Source organism: Mustela nivalis (assembly GCF_964662115.1).
Source record: "Mustela nivalis genome assembly, chromosome: 1".
Classification (NCBI taxonomy): Eukaryota; Metazoa; Chordata; class Mammalia; order Carnivora; family Mustelidae; genus Mustela; species Mustela nivalis.
The window spans coordinates 68,869,496-68,893,317 of NC_139020.1; the positions used below are offsets into that span (position 1 = coordinate 68,869,496).

The 23,822-nt window shown below is 39.5% G+C and overlaps 1 protein-coding gene across 3 annotated transcripts in view; it reads right to left on the reverse strand.

The window, feature by feature from the left end:
* SLC9A9 (solute carrier family 9 member A9) overlaps window positions 1-23,822 on the reverse strand; it is a 679,861-nt gene that overhangs the window by 203,075 nt on the left and 452,964 nt on the right. For all 3 annotated transcript variants that reach the window (XM_082713071.1, XM_082713070.1, XM_082713072.1), the window contains 2 exons: window positions 20,191-20,304; window positions 18,472-18,583 (listed from right to left, as the gene is read on the reverse strand). In XM_082713071.1, coding sequence (XP_082569197.1) covers window positions 18,472-18,583; window positions 20,191-20,304 — 226 coding nt within the window. The remainder of the gene's footprint in view (window positions 1-18,471; window positions 18,584-20,190; window positions 20,305-23,822) is intronic.

Here is a 23,822-nt window from a genome sequence, read left to right on the forward strand (position 1 = left end):
AAACGGGCAGAGTACCATTCCTCTAGATACTCAGCTGCCTCGATGTTAACACTTGGTTGAGGGCATAAGGCAGTCTGAGCCTGACCTCCAGGATCCTGTAAATCTACTTTAACATATAAAAATTCCTGTGGAAACCTCCTTTATTTCCCCTGTCAATACATATGTTGGCGATCATCCCCGAAGCATAGGACCCACCGGTATATATCTGAAGGGTCTCATGACTCAGGTTTTATTACACAGTAATAAATGACCTTTTCCTAACAATAACTAGTCCCCTAAGGGACCTGGAAACCTTGCTTCCAAAATTCCTTAGAGACTTAACCCTATCCCTAATACCCTCCCAATTTGAAAGTATATGATTGGCCACTCCTTATGCCCCCAGTCCAGCTTTATCTGCCCATGCATCCTGTCCCTGTGCTTTAATTAAATAAACTTTTTGCACAAAAGATGGCTCAAGAATTCTTTCTTGGCCATCGACCCTGAACTTCAATATCTTTCCTACATTAATAACATCATCAAAACCTAACTACATCCCTCCAAACCCCATCTCCAAATACCATCATTTTGGGGTTAGGACTTCAACAAATAAATTTGAAGGGACACAATTCAATCCATCTGCTTTGTGGAGATTCTATGCTCACCTCTCCTATCTATTTAACATGGATTTGGGAAACAGAAGGCTTTAGGATTGAAATAAATTACTTCAGCTACCAGCAAAATACTAGAAATGAAAAATTAATATGGACTCAGGAGTTTCTTTTAGCAAAACACTATTTTTAAGGAATATCCACTTTGCTTGGAAACTCAGGAAATCCAGAACTCATTGTCAAAGCTTGTGTTTTGTTTTGTCTTATGGGTAGGTTGACCCTTTGGATTTACCTTTCTTTTTTTCTTTGTTTTAGCCAACTGAATGGAAATGATCTTATGCTTTCGGGGGTTGCTAGACTATACCATTTCATTTTAGATGGGTTTACTTTGCAGAGATATGACATATTTCACATACTCAGTTGGAAAGTTAGCATCATCTTGGGGAACAAGAATTACCTGCAATTAAATGTGGTTTTGTTTAAAATTGGCCTCTAAGGGATTCTTATTTTAATTATGTTGATGTTCTATTCATAACAATAGAAGACTGTCAAACCAAGGAAAACTTTCTAGCAAGGACCCCTGCTGCAGAAACCATGCAGTTTCCTGTTTATCTTTAAAGAGCAAAAGTGAAACTTAATCTGTTATAAATTGGCAAATGTGTTCTGAATGGCTGAAGGTCAGATACTGCTATGTTTAAATCACAGGAATATAACTACTCCCTAGGGCATTTTTACTGAAGGTGCAAAGCAACAGTCAAAAACTAAACATTCATTGAACACTCACTATATGCTATACTTTATCCAAGACACAGTGGATAAATGCAAGAATGAGGAAGTTTGGGTTTCTCCATTCCAGGGCTCACGATCCTGCAAAAGGGACTCTCTTAACAGGTAGATGGGGATAAGGTGTATTAGAGGTGTAAAGTGTATACTGTGCATGTACAGTCTGATGAAAAAGATTTGATTGCTAAATTTCATGAGGGTCCAAATCATGACTATTGTCAACAGATAAACAGTGTTTAAAGGAGCTGAAATCAATGGTGGGGCAAAAGAAGTTTGCATACATGGTTTTCTACACCTGAGTCATTTTCTCCCACCCTAACTCTCTGTAGTTCTTTTTATAACTCTCACCCAAACTTCACCTAATTCCAACTGATCTTCAGAGTTCAACTGAGCCACTGATTTCTCTACAAAGGCTCTTCTGAGGTCTGGGCCTGGGTTGGCCTAATTTATATGACTAGTACAACCTGTACTTGCCTCATCAGGGGACTTAGAACATTACATTCATTACACTGCAATTGGCTAGTTGCTGCTTATCCACAACACTATAGCAATGCCAACCACATAATAGGTGCTCAATAAATATTTGTTGATCAATGAATGCATGAATGTTTCGATATTCTTCCATTCCTGATTACATATAGGGAAACAATTGATACCTTCTAGTTCAATGAAATGGTTGAGTAATTGTTTCTGTAATTTCAGCCTCTGCCCTTTTATCATTTATTGAGACTCTTAAAGCCTTATATTGAGAACCAAGGGCCTGGAGATCTGTTCTCAGGCCTGCTTCTATTAGGTTGCGTGATCATAAGCAGGATGCCCCATCTGGATCTGTGTTGTCTTCTATCTAGTTGGAGGTTTTAAGATTAGATTATGGTCTTTAACTAGAACTACATATCAGAGTCAGTTTAGAACTTAAAAATATTTGCAATTATAGATGCTAGTGTCCTGACTCCAGAGATTTGGATTCAGCAGAGATTGAGTTACGTGATGGCTCAGGCTTTTCTCCCTTCCCACTGTACCACCTCGGTTCAAGGTCCATTTCCTTACAGCTTGAGTATGCTGCTGACCAACCCTCTGGTACTTTGGCCTCACAGCCTTCAACCTCTCCTCTTTCCAGGCTATCCATATTCCTCTGAACAGTTTCCTCAAAACCTAGCTTTTTATCTGACCCAGAAGCTGTAAATGGCTTCCTGCACCCCATAGAAACGTTTCAATCAGAACCTTACCCCACTTTTCCTATTACCCCCTCTTTTCCATTGAGAACTTTTCATACCAATAAGATGGTCTTCTCTCTTCCGTAAACAGTTGTTGTCCTTACCTCTGTGCTATGGACCCTAATGTTAACTGCTTTCACTTCTTTCTACCTATGTTCTACCCCAATGAAGTTTTCCCAGAATACTACAGTCCACACTGTTTTCTCTTTCTTAGAAATCCCATAGAGAATATTGTCATGCCACTTGCATCTGTACGTGATATTCTGAAATGAACCAGTAGTTTAACTTAATCTGTTATTTACCCTCAATTCTTAATCTTTCAAAGGTTGAAATTACATCTTCCTTACACTTGTAGTACCTGAAACATGAAAGTCAGTATTTTTAAATTGAACAATTGCAGAGGTTTCTGACCCTCTAGATATGAGGTGGTATTACTCATGAATTAATTCATTCATCCTTTCTTTCATTTAGGCTCCAGGGAATAGTAGTAAATAAGTGATAGTCTCTGCCTTAAAGGAGCTTCTAGATTAGTTGGAAATATATATATGTAGTGGGAGTATTTAGGGTAGTTAGGAAAGCCACTATGGCTAGGTGGCATTTGAACAGAGACTCTAATAGAATGAAGAAAGACTATGTGGGTTTCTGGAAGAAAAGCATTCCAGGCTTCTGGAACAGTAGCTGCAAAGTTCCTGAGGTGAGCATATGTCTGATATGTTCAAGTATCAGCAAAGAGCTGACATGGCTAGAATGGAATTAATGTGGCGGGGGCAGGAAGTGGAAAGAGATAATGCCAACAGAGCCAAATCATGTTGGGCTCTTGAACAGCAAGGATTTTAAATTTTATTTTGAGATGGAAAACTTTAGAGAGGTTTTTTGCAGGCTAAGGATATGATCTAGTCTATGCTTAAAAGCATCACTCTAGCTCTGCAATAAAAAACTGATTTCCAGGCGGGGCTAGGAGGTCAGTGAAGGAGGTTGCTGCATTAGCCTGGGTAAGAAGTAAAAGAGAATCAGACTAGATTGGTAGCATTGTAGGTGCTGGAATAATATTAAAAGTTGACAGTATTTGCTGATGAACTGGATGAAGGGTATGAGAAGAGAGAATTCCAAGAGCTTAAGGCCTAAGCCACTGGAAGAATTGGGAAAAACTATGGGAAGAGCATGTTTGGTATATGGGGAGGAAATCAAGGATTGTGATCTGGCCATGGGAAATCCAAGATGCCTATCAGTCATCCAAATGAAGAGACTGAGTGGGTAGTTAGATCCAAGAGTCTGGAGTTCAGTGGAGAGGTTAGAGTCATTTTACTGGAGAGAGTGGGAAGATGGGAGGGAAGTCTGGAGCTTGAGAATGGAGGAAGATAAAGTTTATTATTCTTTTTTATTTGAAGTTCAAATATATTTTTTATTCTTTTTAAAATTAACATAGAATGTGTTATTTGCTTTAGGGGTACAGGTCTGTGAATCATCAGTCTTACACAAGTCACAGCATTCACCATAGCATATGCCCTCCCCAATGTCCATAACCCAACTACCCTATCTCTCCCCATCCTCCATCCCCCAGCAACCCTCAGTTTGTTTCTTGAGATTAAGAGTCTCTTACGGTTTGTCTGTTTGTCTTTTAAACCAAGTCTGTTCTTGCCTCAAGGTCTTTGTATTGGCTGCTTCTCCCCACTCTACTCTCTTCTTAGACTGTCCCTTGGCTGCCTCATCTCAGTCCTCAGAAAGACTGCTTTGTCCATGCTGTCTAAGTGCCCTCCACTTTCAGCCATCTCTTCTTTGTATGTCTCTTATGCACTTATCAACATCTGGAATTATCATGTTTATTTTTTCATCTTTAAGATCTGTGTCCCTTCATAGGAAAGCAAGGTCAGTGAGAGCACATCCAATGCTACTCCTGGAAAATAAGCATTACAGTATTGAATGAATACATGAATGAATGGATGAGGGAAAGGTCATATTTTGCATTTGAAACACAACTGGAACCCAAAAGAAAATGAGCAGTAGATGAACAGGGATGCAGAAATGTCCCTGAGAAACTGACCCATCCCTTAAAAGACATGTCTCTTTAGTGAGTTATTTTGCTGACTTTCTTTCCATTTGGGATATAATCAATTGTAGTTCTTTTTTCCTTTCATTTCAAGTACTGTGAAGGAGTTGATTTCAAAGATTTAACACATTCTCATCATCAATCTGATAAATCAAACCCTAGTTTGGATCTACAATTGAATCATGTATTGTCTTACCCTTGCTGAAGTCCCATGACCTTGCAAAGGGTGGCTACTTTCAGCAAAAATGTCAGTCTGGTTTCAAAATACATTTTCCAGGATAGTACAACCTTGCTACACGGTTCCATTTTCAGTTCAATATCATTTTATCACATGGAAGCGATGCCAACAGATTGTTTTAGTGGAAAAGTCTTCTGCATTCAAAAATAAATTGAGTTTTTTTTTGGAAACCAAGTCTGTATTAGAGAAGCAGGACTTTCTTGCCTTCATCTCTCTTCCTGAACTTGAGTCAGTTAAACTTAAGGCCACTGAGAAGTAATGCAACATAACTTTAGTATATTTTTGCATGAAAAGACGTTTGTTTTTGGATGCCTTGGGCATCCAAAAATGAGTCCCTGTAGCAGCGTTTCCCACACTTGGGCTACATCAGGATGGGTAATGTAAATAATATTAGCTCTGTCACAATTCTGAGTCAACATGCATAGATGCCTCTGGCTTTGGAAGTTTATTTTTCTGTAGGTAAGGTTCATGTGGTAGTAAATTGTGGAATAATCCTTCCCACTAGCTGAAATCTTCAATAGAGAGTTTTAAAAGTCAACTTATGAGTTTTCTGTTTAAACCAGTGGTTTTCAAGTTTGGTGATTTTGTCCCCCCAGGGAATATTTGGCAATGTCTGAAGACATTTGTGTTTGTCTACAGCTAGGGGGCAGGAAACACTGTTCTTAATCTTATGAGTAGAGACTGGGGTGCTGCTAAACATTCTACAATGTACAAGACAATCCTCCCAAAAAGGAATTATTTGGCCCCAAATGTCAATAGTTGCTGGGGCCGAGAAACCCTAGTGTGGCACTGGATTGCTTTTTCCCTTAGGAGAAATGTTATAAATGGTGAAAATGTTTCTATCGTAGAGGGCTATTTTGACAACGATGGCTATCTGCCATCCATGGTATGCTGCTGTAACTGCATAAACTACATTTCTTAGCATCTCTTGTACCTAGGTATAGCCAAATGGCTACTTCTTACTAAGGAAATGAAAGCAGAAGTGCTAAATGTCATTCCTGGGCCAAAGCTTTCAAGAAACAGCTGTTCCTACCACAGTCTCTCTTTCCCCTTCTGCTGGCTGGTTATAAATATCAATGAGTCCCTGTAGCAGTGTTTCCCACACTTGGGCTACATCAGAATCAGTTGGAAGACTTGTTGAACCTCAGATTGTTGAGCTTCACCTCCAGAGTGTCTCATTGAGTGGGTCTGCGGTGGGGCCCAAGAATTTGCTTTTTAAATAAGTTCCCAGGTGGAGCTGATACTGCTGGTCCAGGTACCACACTTTTAGAACCCTTGACTTAGGGACATGATGTCGCTATATGGAAAGATCCTGGTGATATCTGAATTATCCATTTAGAAGAGAAACATCTTTCCCCCTGTTTCCATGTTAATATGAGTCAAGAGAGGATTTTACCATTGTGGTTCACCCACTAAATTTTGTGTTTCTGTGCTTATCCTAGAGCTCTCTATGTCCTAAGGCTCTCAACATCTACCTATCCCACCTCTCTCTCCCCTATGTGTCCCTGTAAATCACAAAACACTCTTCTTTCAACAGGTGAGGAAATAGGGGCTGGGAGGGATGGAGTGGCCTGGGTTACACAGTAAATGCTGTGGCTGGTTATTCAATCTGTTTCATTCCCCCTATTGAATATTTAAGTAGTAACAAAGATTAAAAAAAAAAAAATCGTGGTTATCTTGAGTTTGAGTTTTAAGGAAAAAATGCAAAGAAGAAAATTTTCTTCCCCTCTCCTAGGCAGAAGATGGATGAAAGGCAATATTTTGAAATAGATATTTTGCCTTTCACTCCTCCTCCCCTACTCTTTCTGCATCACCTCTAGCTCTCTCTCCTTCCTTCTTTTGCTCTTTCTCCCTTTCTCAGCATCAGTCTATTCTAATCTAAAATGACCTGTTTTAGATTCTCTACTCAAAACTCCCATTTCCTCACGCAGCCAAAATTAGCTTCCTGCCAGGAAAAAAACAATGGAAAACAATCAGAAGGAAGAAATCTGTTGAGAAAGGATAGCACACAATCCTCCTAAAGGGCATGCATTTAAAAATACTTGTTAACATGCATGCTCTCATGTTTTTCTAATTAAAAAAAAAACAACTCCAGGAAAGTCCAGTGACTCTCCAGGCACTAAGGGAAGTGGGTGCTGAGTGGGATGGAGGAAACTGTAAACGGGGGTAAGGCTGTCATTCATCGGCATGGAACCTGTCCAGGTGTCTACTTCTTCTTCTTCTTCTTCTTTTTTTTTTTTTTTTAAAGATTTTATTTATTTATTAGAGAGAGAGAGAGTGAGGCACAGGCAGACAGAATGGCAGGCAGAGGCAGAGGGAGAAGCAGGCTCCCTGTCGAGCAAGGAGCCCGATGTGGGACTCGATCCCAGGATGCTGGGATCATGACCTGAGCGGAAGGCAGCTGCCTAACCCACTGAGCCACCCAGGCGTCCCCCTGGTGTCTACTTCTTTCCTCATGTAGAACCATAGGTCTCTAAAATAGTTCCTGGTATTTTTGGAAGAAAGAGCCATCCAGGCAAAATCAGGGGGAGGCTGGGCAGTGGGGCTGAGGCCCAGCCCTATTCATAGAGTCTTGGTCTGTCTGTGAAAGACCTGGTAGCCTGAACAGCATTTGCACCTCCCTAGTACATCAGAACTAATGCTGAAAATTCCTAAATTATCTAACAGCTATATGGAAATTTAGCACAGGCATTTTTAGAAGTAACTGCTTCTTGCTCATTTGCACATATAACTTACTTGAGTTAATCTTATTGATTTCTTTTGAACTCTATCCATAGAACCTGAGGGCAGAATTAGAGGGATTTGTGCCTGACATAGACAGACTTATTTTTTTGAACCCTGCTCATGTGTGCTGATAGTTTTCTAAGGTTATGTCTACATAATGCCAAAACAAGCAAGCAGTTAGTAAGCAAATTCAGGCAGAAAATGAGGAAAAATAATGTAGTCCATTTGTTTGTCTCAATGGACAGTTTAATTTGGTTAAAATTATCAATCAGGTATTTGTGATAGCTCTGACATTCTGAACATCCTGAAAAACTGAAATGTACACAGAATGTTCCTGAATTAAGTGATAAAATTACTTCTGTTTTTGTATTCTAGGAACTTATCCTTGAAACAGGGGGAGGTGGGGCATCTGAGTGGCTTAGTCAGTGAAGTGTCTGCCTTTGGCTCAGGTCATGTTCTCAGGGTCCTGGGATCAAGTCCCACATGGGACTCCCTGCTCGGTGGTTAGCATGCTCACTCTCTCCCTCTGCCTGCTGCTTCCTCTGCTTGCTCTATCCTTCTCTTTCCCTGTTAAATAAATAAATAATATCTTAGGGGGAAAAAAAAGTAAGAAACAGGGAGACGGTGACAAGCATTCTGGATTGTCTCCTTTCATTACTCAGTGTCTTTCAGAAGCTGGCATGCTCTCGTTGGCTTCACTGTCTCACTAGATAGGATGGTTGGGTTATCTACAAAATTTCGCCACTTTCTCACACTCAATAAATGTTTGTCTAAGTTGATTTTTTAAATACTTTATTTATCTATTTGACAAAGAGGGAGAGATCACAAGTAGGCAGAGAGAGGGGGAAACAGGCTCCCTGCTGAGCAGAGACCCTGATGCTGGGCGCAATCCCAGGACCCTGGGATCATGACCAGAGCTGAAGGCAGAGGCTTAACCCACTGAGCCACCCAGGCACTCCTAAATTGATTTTTGACATTTTGTATGGGTCAGTTTGTCCCAGAGGGGGCGCCAGTATATTGTCCTCACAAAAACTAGTACTTTGAGTTATAACATTTTAATTTATGTATTTCGTGCCAGGAGTTAGTCACTGCTAGAATGAAGAGTAGAATCTCAACATTTGTCCTTAAATGAAGGAAAAGAGGGGCCTTAGGTCTTGTTTTCCATGGGCATGTTACTAACACTTCCACACTGGATTCAGAGTGTCCTTGGCAGTAATTTGACAGTCAAACCTTTTTCGGAATAAAAACCTCAGTCTCTGATAGGAGGTTCTTCAAACGGTAGTTGTAAGTTGATATGAATCATGTCCCTGTGAAGTCCTAATGGCTGTCTCATCTGCGGTGGTTAAAGAAAGTGATAGAAACTCCCATCTGTTGAGCGTGTCCTAGGTGGCAGTCTGGTGCCAGGCATTTTGTATGTATTTTATAGTGGTTTTCAACACTGACCATCTAAGGTAAATATGATTATCCCCATTTTACAGTCAAGGGAGTTGAGATTTGAGGAGGGTTAATCATATAGCTCCATGTGGCTGAGCCAGCATAAAAGCCTGAGCTCACTGCATTTTACCAAACAGTAGTTTATATTTAGAAAATATTGTGGCATGCCAAATAGCAGAATCTAATTTGTTGCTTAAAAAATGCAAGAGCTAATAATTTTTATTGTAAATTTATTTTGGAGCAAAATAAAGGATGATAATGTTTGGACCTAATAATAGGAGAAAACAACTCTACAGGACTGACTGCAGGTCTAAGCTAGTTCTCAGATGTTCTGAATTTATCATAACCACATACACTTTTCTCAGTATTTGACACTATGAGGATTAAATGGGATCTGCAGTTCATATGGACCTACTATGCCTGTCTACTTTGTCACAACAATGGTGCTCATGGTTATTCATTATTTAAGGTGACTTTTTCTATGACTGCTTGATACATTTCCTCACAAGCTGGTTAACACTATCCCACTTGAAAACCTCAGAAGATCTACTCCAGTTGTCCACGTTGTTCATTAATGCCTACCCCAGGCCATAGTGAGAGATGAGGGCTCAGTGGAAATTCATCTCCTCTAATGAAGAAAACGTTCTGAGCTTGTGCTGCATTAACTAGTTAGTGGCCTTGTAGTGGTAAGGAAGATATAGTGGCCAAATTAATTGCACAAGATGTGCCCAGGGCAGGAAAGATATATAGTATGGGGAGGTAAGGGAACACTGGAGTCTGGGTAAGGTGGTTGCAAAGGGGAAGGCCTGACAAGGAATGCTTGATGATATGATGGCATCATCCAGGCTGTCTGTCTCTGGAATTATGAACAAGGGAAGAGGAGAGGTAAGAAAGAGCCTATTGCCTAGAGGGCTCAGATTCTCAAATAACCCTTGTATACACATTTAAAGAAATCTTTTCCAAAGCTGAAGTTGGAGGTAGCCTGATCTTGATTCAAATCACCTGACTGATGTAAAAGTCCCAGGGTTTTTAACGAGATCTTAGGTTTTTAACTGAAAAACAAACACATCCCTCCAACATAAAGCAAGCAGAGATTTGAAAAATATTCTCGGATCCAAATGGTATTTTCATGAAGTATTAACAATGTTTACTGTTATCAACACCCAGAGAAGGGTTCTTTTTTTAGCCAGAAGTGAGTAGGTGAAATATATTTTCTTTCATTTAAAACATGAAAGATTTTATTTATTTGTTGATATCTTAAGGTTATTTTTTGCTTAGCTCCCATCTGTGGAGCCAGGGAAGCTTGGTCTGAGAGGTGCCCCTCGGACCATTTCTGGGGTTAGAAGTTCCCAGGCCTCATAGAACAGGAATAGGTAGTCCTGAAGTGGTCATTTTAGTGAAATGTACAATTTTAATTGGGTAGAAAATGTTGTAGGTTGTTCATTCATTTGCTTGTTCATCCACTAGTTATTTGTGGAAAGATACTCAGTTTCACCTAATGTGCTGAGTGCTGACACACGGAGTGAACCAAAAAAATCAGCATTTGGGCTTACAAAGCTCCTAGTCTAGAAGAGAATGCAGGCAGGCAAGCCAAAATTCATAGTCGAATGTGATGGCTACTGGGAGAGGAGAAGTACTGTGTGCTATGGAGACAGTTGAGAGGGATCAACCCAGACTTGTGTTACCAAGGCTTCCTATAAGAAGTGATATCTAAGCCGAGATATAGAGAGAAAAAGGAATTCTTTGAATAAAAGAGCTGAAGGTGGGTGGGTGTGGCCAGGGTTTTGAGGAGAGGGAGAGCTTGTGTGAATAGGAGGAAGGACTTCAGCAAGCTTACGGAACTGGAAGAAATTCAATAACTGGGTAAACATTGTTATGCTCATCAGACGACAAATAGAAGAGCAAGAAGCAAAACTGGCATCTGGGAGGGCCTCAGGCAAAAGAGAAGAGGTAGGAGGAATAGATTGAAGAAAGAGGTTCAGAAGAGAAAACCGTGAATTGTGATGATGTTCTGGGAGATGCTTCTCGTGCACATGAATTACCCGGAGGTCTTGTTAAAAGGCAGGTTTCGATTCAGTATTTCTAAGAAGCTGTCACGTGATGCTAAAGCTGCTGGTTCGAGAAGCACACTTTTGGTTATCAAAGATCAAGAAAACTTGGAAGTGTCCCTTTACATGATGACTGGTAATTGTGGGGCAGTCCTGGTAGCTTACTAGAGTTCCATTAGCTTGGGCAGTAACAGACACAGATTTCTAAGCATTGGTGACACAGTGACTTCCGCTCTTCACTTTCATGAATTCCTCTCACTTTCTTCCTGGCTGTAATTGTTAAGTCAGTTGTAATTGTTAAGTCAGTCTCAAATTGGCTCTGACCACGGCATGACTGGTGGCTCACCAAAAAGACACAGAGAAAGGTGGTCTCCTACACCTCAACTGTGGTTCTTAAGTTGTCCTTCCGCAGAACACTGTTCTGTGAGCTGCATAGTGTTCCCTAACACTTGAATAAGAGTGGCAGTGTTTTCACCACTGAGGGGGAAAAAATGAATGCTAACAGAAAATTTTTCTTAATTGAAGTTTTTCTTCCATGACTTACTTTCTCTTAATCCTTCGATGCTGGCCTCTATTTGAAGGCTAAGAATGAGCACTGGTGGACAATCGAATGAGCAACAACATTAACAGCAAAGCCCGGAGACACCAGTGCTGTTGTCTTCATGGTGACATGAGCTCGTGGGTGAAGTTTTATATTATATCTGCACACTGCGGCCACATTTGCCTGGTTCAGATTCTTCCAAGTTCATGCAATAGTACACATCAGGGATGCGATGTCTCTTCCAAACCCAGCAGAAATGGACAAATTGGAGGATCCTGTTCTCTGACATACTGGCAGCCTCCTTCAAGCTGCCCAAGCACTTCCAGGCTCTGCTCCTATTCAGATTATCCCAGCAGCGCTGCACAGAGGCTGTGTAGCCCAGTGAGACGCGGTCTCCGAGTCACAGCAGTTTCAGGAAGGCTGCCACAGCTCAACAGGGCTTGGCATTTCCCCTCCTTCCAGCAACTCCCTGCTCTTATTTAGTTTTAAATTAAATAAAAATTGCAGCACATGCATTTGAATTAAAACAAGAGGCCTGATCATTGTAATATGCACCACATCAATAGGAAAGCTAATTTGTGCGAAGCACATCTCCTCCTTTAATTTAAACCACAGAGCTCTGCCTCTTTGGTTTCAAGGGAACTGAGAGCTGGGCGGGGCAGCTCATGCCAGGCATTAACTAGGGCTGTGCTTAAGGGCAGCAGGAACAGTTTCAGTGGAGTTTGGCGTTCCTCTTAAGCCCTTTGTGCAGGGTGTCACACAATACACCACAGCAGTTCGGAACTCCTGGCCTTGAATTTAAAGAAGGCCTTAGAAATGTCTCCGGTTAAACTTCCTCCAATCGACTCTAAAAAGCAACCTAGCTACCCAAAAGAGTATTTGCATTATTGAAGGCTTTGTAAGGCAGAGAGACCATTACTGACCTTGAGACCTTTCCTTATTTTAAGGTTCCAAGGCTTTTGTGTGTGTAGATTACTAGTCTATACAAAACAAATCGGTTTTGTAGGTGAGAAACCTACAAATGCTAGGTGAGAAACTCAATCTGGCATCTGACGGTTGCTTCACTCAGTTTAATTGCCTCTGGTGGCAAAAGGTGGAGGCCGGGGAAGCAGGTGGTAGCAGTGGTAGTGGGGTCATTCATGAACAATGTGGGTTTCACTCAGAAACATCATCTACTCAGCGCCAAGCCCTTATTCCAAGGCTCTCTGCAGGCCCCACTCACTGCCAGGAGATGAGGGATAAACAGCTGGATCATGTCGCGAACTTTCACCTCAAAGTGGAATTTACATATCTTGGGCACCCTCTTTAGGAAAAATAATATCTTTTACCAGCTTTATACACCATCAGAACACACCTGTAGGACCCATCCGGGGGGCCTGGAAGGGGCCCATGTGATTGAGGAACACTGATGCTCAAGCTTCGTTAGCTTGCATTCCCACCAACAGTGTTGGAGTGTTTCCCTTTCTCCATACCCTCACCAACATCTGTTTTTTTTTTCTGACTTGTTAATTTTAGCTATCCTGACAGATGTGAGGGGTATCTTATTGCGGTTTTCATTTGTATTTCCCTGATGCTGAGTGACGTTGAGCATTTTTTTCATGTGTCTGTTAGCCATTTGCATGTCTTCTTTGGAGAAATGTCTGTTTATTGTCTTCTGCCCACTTCTTAAATGGATTATTTGGTTTTGGGGTATGGAGTTTGATAAAGTCTTTATAGATCTTGAATGCTGGCTCTTTATCTGATATGTCATTTGTGAATATCTTCTCCCATTCAGTAGGTTGTCTCTTAGTTTGTTGACTATTTCCTTGCTGTGCATAAGCTTTTTATCTTGATAAAGTCCCAATAGTTCATTTTTGCTTTTGTTACCCTTGCCTCTAAAAGTTGCCATGGCCAAAGTCAAAGAGGTTCTCTTGTTCTGTATTCTCCTCTAGGATTTTGATGCTGTCCTGTCTCACATTCAGGTCTTTCATCCATTTTGAGTTTATTTTTTGGGAATGGTGTAAGAAAGTGGTCCAGCTTCATTCTTCTGCATGAGATGTCCAATTTTCCCGACACAATTTGTTGAGGTGATTATTTTTTTTTTCCCCCCATTGGATATTCTTTCCTCCTTTGTCAAAGATTAGTTGACCATATGGTCGTGCATCCATTTCTGGGGCTTTTATTCTGTTCCACTGATCTATGTGTCTGTTTTGGGGCCAGTACCATACTATCTTGATGATTACAGCCTTATAATTCACCTTGAAGACCAGAAATGTAATGCCTCCAGCTTTGGTATTCTTTTCAACATTGCTTTGGCTATTTGGGGGTCTTTTGTGGTTCCATACGCAGTTTGGAATTGTTTGTTCCAGCTCTGTGAAAAATGCTGATGGTAATTTGATAGGGATTGCATTGAGCGTGTAGATTGCTTTGAGTAGCATAGACATTTTAACAGTATTTGTTGTTCTAATCTATGAGCATGTGATATTTTTTGATTCCTTTGTGTCTTCCTCAATTTATTTCGTAAATGTTCTATAGTTTTTAGAGTACAGATCTTTTACTGCTTTGGTTAGGTTTATTCCTAGGTATCTTAATGGTTTTGGGTGCAACTGTAAACAGGACTGATTCCTTGATTTCTCTATCTGCTGCTTCTTTATTAGTTTATAGAAATTCAACCAACTTCTGTGCATTGGTTTTATATCTTGTGACTTTGCTGGGTTAGTGATCAGTTCTAGCAATTGTTTTGTGGAGTCTTTTGGGTTTCCTACATACAGCATCAAGTCATCTGTGAAGAGTGAAATTTTGACTTGTTCTTTTCTGATTTGGATGCCTTCAAATTCTTTTTATTGTCTGATTACCAAGGCTAGGACTTACTATGCTGAACAACAGTGGCGAGAGTGAACATTCCTGTTGTGTTCCTGACCTTAGGGGAAGAGCTTAGTTTTTCTCCATGGAGGATGATATTCCCTGTGGGTCTTTTCATATATGGCTTTTATGATGTTGAGGTACATTCCATTTATCCCTACATTGTGGAGAGTTTTTTTTTTTTTTTCAAGAAAAGATGCTGTATTTTGTCAAATGTCTTTTCTGCATCTATTGAGAGGATCATATATTTGTTATCCTTTCTTTTATTAATGTGGTATATCATGTTGATTGATTTGTGAATGTTGAACCACTCCTGCAGCCCAGGAATAAATCCTACTTGGTTGTAGTGAATAATCCCTTTAATGTACTGTTGGATCCTATTAGCTACATGCTCCCATTCATTGTTCACAATCTCCAAAGGACTCTGAAAAATGTTTTCAGCTATGTTACGACAGGCTCCATATAAATGTATTGTTGAAGCATGGACAACTAGATTCTTCCAGATGGCTACTAAAAGTCGTACTTCTTATTGGATAACCAAAAGTACTCTAGCCATAGTTAAGAACACTAGGCTGTATTCTAAAACAAACATTAAAAAAGAAAAAATTAAATGGGCTCCACACCCAGCTTGAACTGTGGAGCTTGAACTCACAACCCTGAGATCAAGACATGAGCTAAGTTCGAGAGTCAGATGCTTAACTGAATGAGCCACCCAGGCTCCCCAAAGGGAAATATTCTTTAAAGGGACTGTCCTTCTCTTTTGGTTTTCACAAATGTTGTTGTCTTACACTCAGAAAATGCCGGACAGTATGTAATGTGATCTGCTTCTTTACCTTCTTTCTGGCTTATGTTGTCTTAGTTGACCTTTTAAATTCTTTATTTCTTGACAAATAGATTTAAAACTTTAGATCCTGAGTAGAGTAGAACATGGCAGAATTCATGCAGAATATCAAAGCTGAGTCTAGAACTTCTTTTTTGAAGAAAAATACTGCACTGCACATGAACTCACCTGATGCTTCCTATACTCTGATGGGGGTCAGTAGGTGCAGTGTAGAACTTGAACTGATGTGGGAGGGGTGTTACCTGTTTGATTTGTTGTGAAATGGACGAGGATCAGGTTTGTGTGAGAGACATATATATATATGTTGGGGTTGGCCTATGTTAGGAATGGCATAGTTTTAACTTTTATTCTTATGACCTTCAGAGTAAATCTGAAGTAATGTAGGTGAGAAGGCTCTAATTCAAAATCAAGCGGTTAGGGTTCAAGTCTCATTTTCATCTCTAATTGGTTGTAAGATTGTGAACAAGATACCCAGTCTCTCCATGTCTCCCTTATTCTCACTCTCTCTCTTTTCAACTTGCAGAAAGAGACTAATAACACCTATTCTACCTTGCCTTGGATCTGAGTTTCAAAACATTGCTCATAAAAGGTCTTAGAAAGGTTAGAATGACTTTTGAGTTGAGCGATCTAAGATTCCATTATATAACCATGTAACATTGCAATTTCCTCATTTTCAAGCTAAGAAGATAGCTTCTTAGTGGAAAATCCAATGTTCTATCCACCATGCCAGGGAATATCACCAATATTATTAATTTGTAATTCAGATGGCATTAAAAATAGAGGTAAACAAATCTATTTTTTGTACACATTCACTTCAATGTAAAAAACATACAAAACAAAACTCTAGGCAAATCTATAGAAGGAAGCCTACTTTGGCCCAGATGAATGCAACCCTTGAGATCAAGCTGCCGAACTGTTAACAGTGAGTGACTGATGTCTGGCAGATGACATGGACACTCAGTATGGAAGATAATGGGTGTCATTCTCTGGATTAGAATCATACATAGTAGTAGATGTCCTTAAAATTTGGCATTATGGTCTTTTTGATGATGAGAACGAACTCATTGGCATTCTCCTGAATTAAATTAATGATATCAACTCCCTTAATGTGATGAGGTTATTGTTTTCCCTCTAGAGGTTTTAGAACAAGGCCAGATAGCAAATATTTTAGGTTTTGTGGGCCATGTGATTTCTGCAGAAACAACTTAACTTTGCCTTTGCAATGCAAAAACAGACAAGACAATATGAAACAAAACGGTACAGTTGTGTTTCAACTTTATTTACAAGTTGGTGTGGGCTAGATTTCGTTCAAAGACCATAGTTTTCTGACTCCCTGCTTTAGAATATCATGAAGATATTATCAGATTCTAGGCCTACATACTGTATTGTTGGTCTCAGTTTTTAGCACAGTTCTAATCCTACAGTTAAGCAAACATAGAAGGTGACAGACCCTGGAGAAACCATCAGGTCAGGTGGCCATTTGGGCAGACACTTCATATCCCAACATGGCTATTCAAAACGTCACACCTTTCTCAAAGGTGATCTTTGTAAAATAGAGCATTGTTTAAAATATAATACTTAAGTTTTAAAAAATAAGCCAGAGTATTTATTCTCCAGAGTAAAACTGATGTTTTGAAGGGAAGGAAGGAAAAGAGCTTCCCAGCTCCTAGAAATGAGTTGCTGAAGTGCAAGCCAGTGCTGACATCTTATTTATAAGTGATCAAACTTGCTTTATGTTTTCCCTTAATAGAAGTCAACTCATTCCCTAAGTTCATCGCTGTTCTAAGTCAAAGATCACCTACCAGTTCAATTTATCCTCCTTAGGACTCTTTCTGTCATTCTAGCATTTCTGGAAATGGAGGGAAGCACTGGCAGAAGCCTACAGAAGGGTGATTTTAAACTCTGGATTTCCATTTTTTTCATACTTGATTAAATAGCTCATTCTCAACCTCAGAACTACCAACCCTTTACTGTGTAGAACAGGCTAGAATGCAATGGAAGGTGAAACAAGCTGTTAACTCCTAGTACTACTTCTGAAAATATGGATTTTGAGACTCTTGGGTGGGTTCGAAGTGGAGTCTTCTCTTGCCTTCAGGAATTCCTGAACCACTTCAAGGTTTAGAAACGCTTTTGTCCTTGGCTAAGTTATATAAATCTTTGAGGGCCTTAAAAGTTGCCCTTTGAGGGCAGCTCAAAGCCTCAGTTTCCCCATCTAAAAATGTTTTAATATCTGCTTCATAGAATTGATCTAGAGTGAGTGGCAAATAGTAGATATTTAATAAGTGATAGTTTCCTTAGTTTTTCCATATCCCCCCCATATGCTCCAAATTATATTTACTTGCTCTATTCTGAGAGTATTTCTTTGTTTATTGTACTCTCTCATATATTCTCATGAACTGCCCCTGAGTGTAATGTAAGTGTATTCATACACAGAAGGCATGTAAGGAATAAGTTCCATGAGTAAGGCAAGACCGATGGTAGGAAAATTGGACAGAAAGAAATCACAATTCCCAGAGTAGTTCAAGGTCAGAAAATTCATTTGGTTTATTTTCTTTTGAAAAAGGAGCCTTCAGGTGTGGTTTAAACAAGTAGAACATAAGCTTCTTGAGAGCAAAGAACGTGTCAGTTACATGTATTTAGAACTGCTCTTGGCATGAGGTGAGTATTCAATTAATACCAGTTTTCTCAACTAGTAACTGAGCATACTTAGGTATGATTCACTTTTGTATTAACTATGGGAAGTTTCTAGAGTTCTGCATAGGAAAAATAAGTGATTCTAAGGAGAAGTCTTACAATTGGACAAAGATGGCCCCATTTATACACTATTTATCTTAAAGTGCATAATTTGTGAAATGACTGTGCAAATTGCTTGATATGGAAATTCATCTGGAATAGGTTGGGGGAAAGTTGAATACCTATTCTAGGCCAGTTTTGGGCAGATACTGTATTTTCCAAAAAAAAATTCCCTTTAGTTTCATTTTCCTTTTCGAAAGAAATCCCACTATTGCTCAGAACTTAGAATATCCACATGGTACTAGGCACCATGGGGTGAAGAGTAGTAGATGCAATGCGGTAAGAAGACCAGGAGATCCCTCTGTTTGCTGAGGCTGCATTCCATGTGCTGTAAAAGTGTGAGACAACAGGAGTACTAGTACATAACATAGTTCACATACCTGAAAACATCATCATGTGCTGAAAATTCCAGGGGATCTTCTGTTTCCGGCCCAGATTCAGGAGGAAGGAGAGGGGATATATGTTGCAGGCTCTAGCAACAAAAATTGCGAGCTATAGATAAGCACAGGGAAACATTGAGGAAAATCTTGTTGGAATGAGGCTGTGAGTTCTCGAGCTTTATTATGTTCTTAAGCTTCTCTGTTTTATGGCTCAGAAAACAGGGATAAATACCTGTCAATACCTGTATGCCCAACTTGCTTCCAAAATTCATCTTTAAATGTCAATTCTTTTCGAGAAATAGCAGAGAACTCTGCTTTCCTTTGAATATCTACTTGGTTTAGAATTGTTAATCCTGTACCATTTCAATCACTGCAAATCTTCTCATCACATTTATGTTGCTGATGCCTGACTCTTCACTCTACTCTGCTGCAAAATGTGAGGCAGAGACCGTTCAGAGGCTGGGGCATTATTTTCTCAAGCAGCACTTTAGAAAGGGTAAATGTATTTCTGCTCATAATAGCAGTCTTACTTTCTATCAGGTTGTACTCTCTGTATCTGGGAAACTTCACTTACTTTTTTTCTCTTAGTGGATTTAATTTGACCGGAACTACCTGTCTAAATGCATAATATAACTCCTCTAGGAAACATTTTGCTAACATCCAGTATTTACAGGTTAAATTCTATGAAAATACTGGTAGTAGTCATCTTTTCCCTTTCATCATCCAGGACTCCTTCCCTGAGAGTCTGTAGATTCTAGTTTGTCCTCAAAGGGGATGGAATTACGTGGGGGAAAGGGAGCTTCCATTTAAGATGTAAGTTTTAGATGAGATTGGAGTGTTAAGTTGAACGTTCAGTGAAAAGAGGACAGAAGGCAAAAGTAGGTGCTTACTAGAACAGGGCTTACAGAAGAGGGGTCAGCTCTCCTGGCTGTCAGGATCACATGCCTGTGATCTGATGGGGCATCTGCCCATTTTCCAAAGGACAACAGTTGCCGACTGTCCTTGGGGACATCCCTGTAGCTCAGTATCCCGTCAAGTAGACATCTGTTCTTATTGGGGAATGCTTACACACCAGGCCTAGAGCTACAAAAGTCCTCTGCAAGGTCTGGGGGGGAAAAAAAAGGAGGTCTAGAGTTTATCTTATTTTACTTATAGGAAAGGGGGATCTTATTAAAATAAACTCACATGTACACTAACGTAAGACATTGAATCACATCTATAATGTTAATTTCATCTAATCTTTACTTGGTGTCCTATTTTCAAAGTCCTCGCTGGAAAAGAGATTTTACCAACTTGTGATGAAAATATTTCTAAAGCTTAATAATCCTGGCTATATTCAGATATACTCTAATGCAGATTAAGTATATTTCTCTGAAATTAATGGATGGATATATTTTTATCTAAATGATTCATAATTTAAAAACATACTTTGAATATTCAAGAAATAAATGTATTTTGAATATTTATTTTTTGAGTATTCTATTCTTCAGTTTTCTCTCTTTCTTTCTCTCAGTATTTCCCAAATTTCTTATCTTGAAATGGAAGCATTTAATAAAGGTCCCAATTCTTAGGATCTTTTCCCTCCTACTATCTGCCATGAATTTGAATCTTGCAATAAACTTGAAGAAATTACTTAAAACAATTTAACAGAGTAATCACTAAACATAAGTAGTTTGCTCTTTTCCCTCATCACTCCATGTTCTGTATTTCAAAGGATACAAAGGCTCCAAGTATAAAAAGAGCATTAAAGATATGATTCTGGAACGTGAACAGCGCCAGGCCCATGTAACAGAAGATGACATTCTCGCCCAAGAAGTTCATAAATTCAAACAACTGAAAACAAAACAGAAACCAAAACCATTACTTATGACTCAGGTGTGAATTCACTTAATATCTTGTAACTGTTTTGGTAAGTGGATGTTTCTCTTGTGCCTGGGAAGGCCTTGTGCTCCACTTCTGGGGGGGTATAGGACCTCTGACTACCCTGTTAGGCCCTCTGGCTCTACTCTGGCTCTCTACCTAGTGACAGATGTGGCAGTTGTGTTAACATCTCACCTTCCTTTCCAAATGCAAGGCTGCTAGAAATACACCTGGGTGTATTAGTCAGCATGATCCTCCATGGAACAATTCCTACTAGGATGATAGAATATCCTTATTATAGAAATCTACATGATTGCTTAAGGTGTACCATCGGAAAGGATGCAAAGATTGTTTAGTTTCTTCTGATATCACTCAGTAGATGTCCTTGAGTTCCTAGGCCCTGAAAACTTCAAAAAAAGTTTTAGCTAAATTACCTTCCTCAGGCAGGCAGGAGAGATAAACTTGGAAAACTTGGAAACTTGGAATAAGAATGAATGTCAATTATTTTTCAACATTAGAATGATCAGTATATTTCAACCCCCAGACAATGAGACTCATTAAATTGACTGATGTAGGTATATCCATTAAATATCTACAATTTCTAGCTGGTAAAAAGAAAATGATTAATCCCAGGGATCAGTTTATGCAATGAGAACACAATAGATACATCAAATTTAGTCAGAGGAATAGAGTAATAACACGCTATGCAGAGGGAAGCTCCCAAGAGTTATTCTTAGATCATTAACTAAACAATTTAAGTTGAGCATGAAAAATGTTCTCTAACTTCTAGATTAGAAGTAAAAGGGAAATGTGTCCAGGGGCTACAACAAACACACATTTGGAAGAGACTTTAGTTTATGTTCCAGAATTTTCATTTGGAAGCTTCTGAAACTTCTGAAACTTCATTCTCAGCCTTACATAAATCACCATGTTAGGTAAACGCCTCTGGAAGCATTTCTCTTAACTTTTTAAGGACTCATTATTTTTTCGTGTAATGTATTTACAGCCTCACAAATAATGCCCAATACCCGCTTACTGATAGTTGACAGAAAGAAAAGCAGAATTTCGTCAGAAACATTATTTAAAGCCAGTAATAGAAATAAAGGATTAAAAAAGACACACTCCTGTGGTACAAGATGGTCTTTCTGCAGTGGCAGTGATCATTAATTATCCTGAGGACTTGTTTCGCATTCTAGACCAGCTCATCTTAACAAACACTGTCACCCAAATAACCACAAAAACTTGAAAACATGGGAGAAAATACAGGGAATGGGGAACACTTTGCTGCCTCCTCATATCTGTACTTTTTCAGAAAGTGAGATTTGGCTACTGTCTTAATCTGCTCTGCCTGCCATAGCAAAATACTATAGACTGGCTGGTTATAACAACAGAGATTTATTTCTTATACTTCTGGAAGCTGAGAAATCCAAGATCAAAAAGTCAAGTCAGCCAATTAGGTTTTGATGAGAATCCTCTTCCTGGTTTGCAAATAGCAGCCTGCTTGCTGAATATCTCTCTCATATCTCTTCTTCTTCTTCTTCTTCTTCTTTTTTTTTTTTTTTTAAGATTTTATTTATTCATTTGACAGATAGAGATCACAAGTAGGCAGAGAGGCAGGCAGAGAGAGAGGTAGAAGCAGGCTTCCCGCCGAGCAGAGAGCCCGACGCGGGGCTCGATCCCAGGACCCCGAGATCATGACCCAAGCCGAAGGCAGAGGCTTCAACCCACTGAGCCACCCAGGCGCCCCTCATATCTCTTCTTATAAGGGCACTAATCCCATTCATGAAGGCTCCACCCTCATTACCTAATCAGCTCCCCGAAGCCCCACCTTTAACATATCACCACATTGGAGAGTAGGACTTCAACATATGAATTTGGTTGGGGGAGGGGCACAAACATTAAGCTATAGTGCAGCTATCCAGTTTTAAACATTAACAAACAAATGCAAGCTTAAATTCATAGAGCTTCTTCTCCGGTCCTCTCCCAAGTACTGGAGAGGGGACATCTTGCCATCTAGGATCTATTTAGCTCCTTCTTGGTGGTCACACTCCAATTTCCCTCTGGGGTCCACCTTCTTCCCTACTCTCAGCTCAATGTTTAAACCTCCATAGTTCAGATATGGGGTGTATGATTTAGGACTAAACCACTCAAATCAATGTATTTCTCTAGCTAGCATCTTTGGTTCAGAAGTGGGTTTGGTGCATTCAGAGCCAAAGAAATACAATGAGACCTGTCAGGAAATGCCAGGACAAAACCCCCAGCTTTTCATGGTGTGAGAAAGTGGGATGCAGGCTAGGGAGCTGTGGCTGGCCATCTCGTGCTCCCAGGGGAAACAGCTGTCTGAAAGAGAAGCCATGTCCTGACCACACCACTTAAATCTGTATTCAGCCTCTCCCGAAGCAAAATTTACCCTTGAAAAAAACAACAAAAAACCCCCACTTTTTTTGTTCTAAGTGAGGTTTCTATTACTTAAAATGATACATATTCCTTCACAGTCCTGTACCAGTTTAACAACAAAAAAACCCAAACCACCTCTCTGACCTAATATGGGTTATCAATAAGGGTAGGTGATCAACTTTTGGACTTTTTTCAAATAGCAGCAAAGTCAGTTACCCCTGCCCACCCCCACCTCTACTGCCACCCCGCCCTGTCAATTTCAATCTATTCCTCACGTTAAGGGGAAAATTTATTTTTTCCTTTTCTGTTGGTTGTTGAGATGTGAAGGAATTTGTTCCATACATTTTACATGGAGACCCATGGTATGAAATATTTGTTTAGAGATTTACTTCCTTTGGAAAACCCAGGATTTTAACTTGTAGTCACTTGGTTTATTGAAATCTAGCACTGGCTAGAATTATATACACTGGCTAGAATTATATATGTTTATATACACATTGCACAGAAGTTCCATTTTCCAGATAGGTCCATTTCTAGACCTGTTCTTTGTTTCTATTGTTACTTATTCCTCTACCAATATCATGTCTTTGTAAATAACGTAGATCCATAATACATCATAATAATCCATGGCTTTAGTTTGTTCACATACTCTACCTTCTGAGTCTTCCTGGCTATGTTTGCATGTTAAAAAAATGGTTTTTATGCTTAGTCACTTAGAAAAATGTTTAAATCATATGTTTACAACTTCAGATTAGACAAGAGAATATTACCAGCACCCAGAATTACTCTCGTTCCCCTTCCCACTTATACTTCCACACCCCAATACACTGCTATTAGCACTTCAAATGCTTTTTCTTTACTATTAAGATGAACATATGGTAGCTTGTTCTTTCATTGTTTTAAGGTAGTTAATGATATTATCTGATTTCCAAATGCTGAAACAATTTTGCATTTCTGCAATAAACCCTTCTTGGTCATGATGCATTATCCTTTTTTTATACATCACTGGAATTAATTTGCTAATATTAAAATTTTTTGTGTATATGTCACAAAAGACTATCTTATAATGCTCCTTTCTTGCATAGTCTTTACCA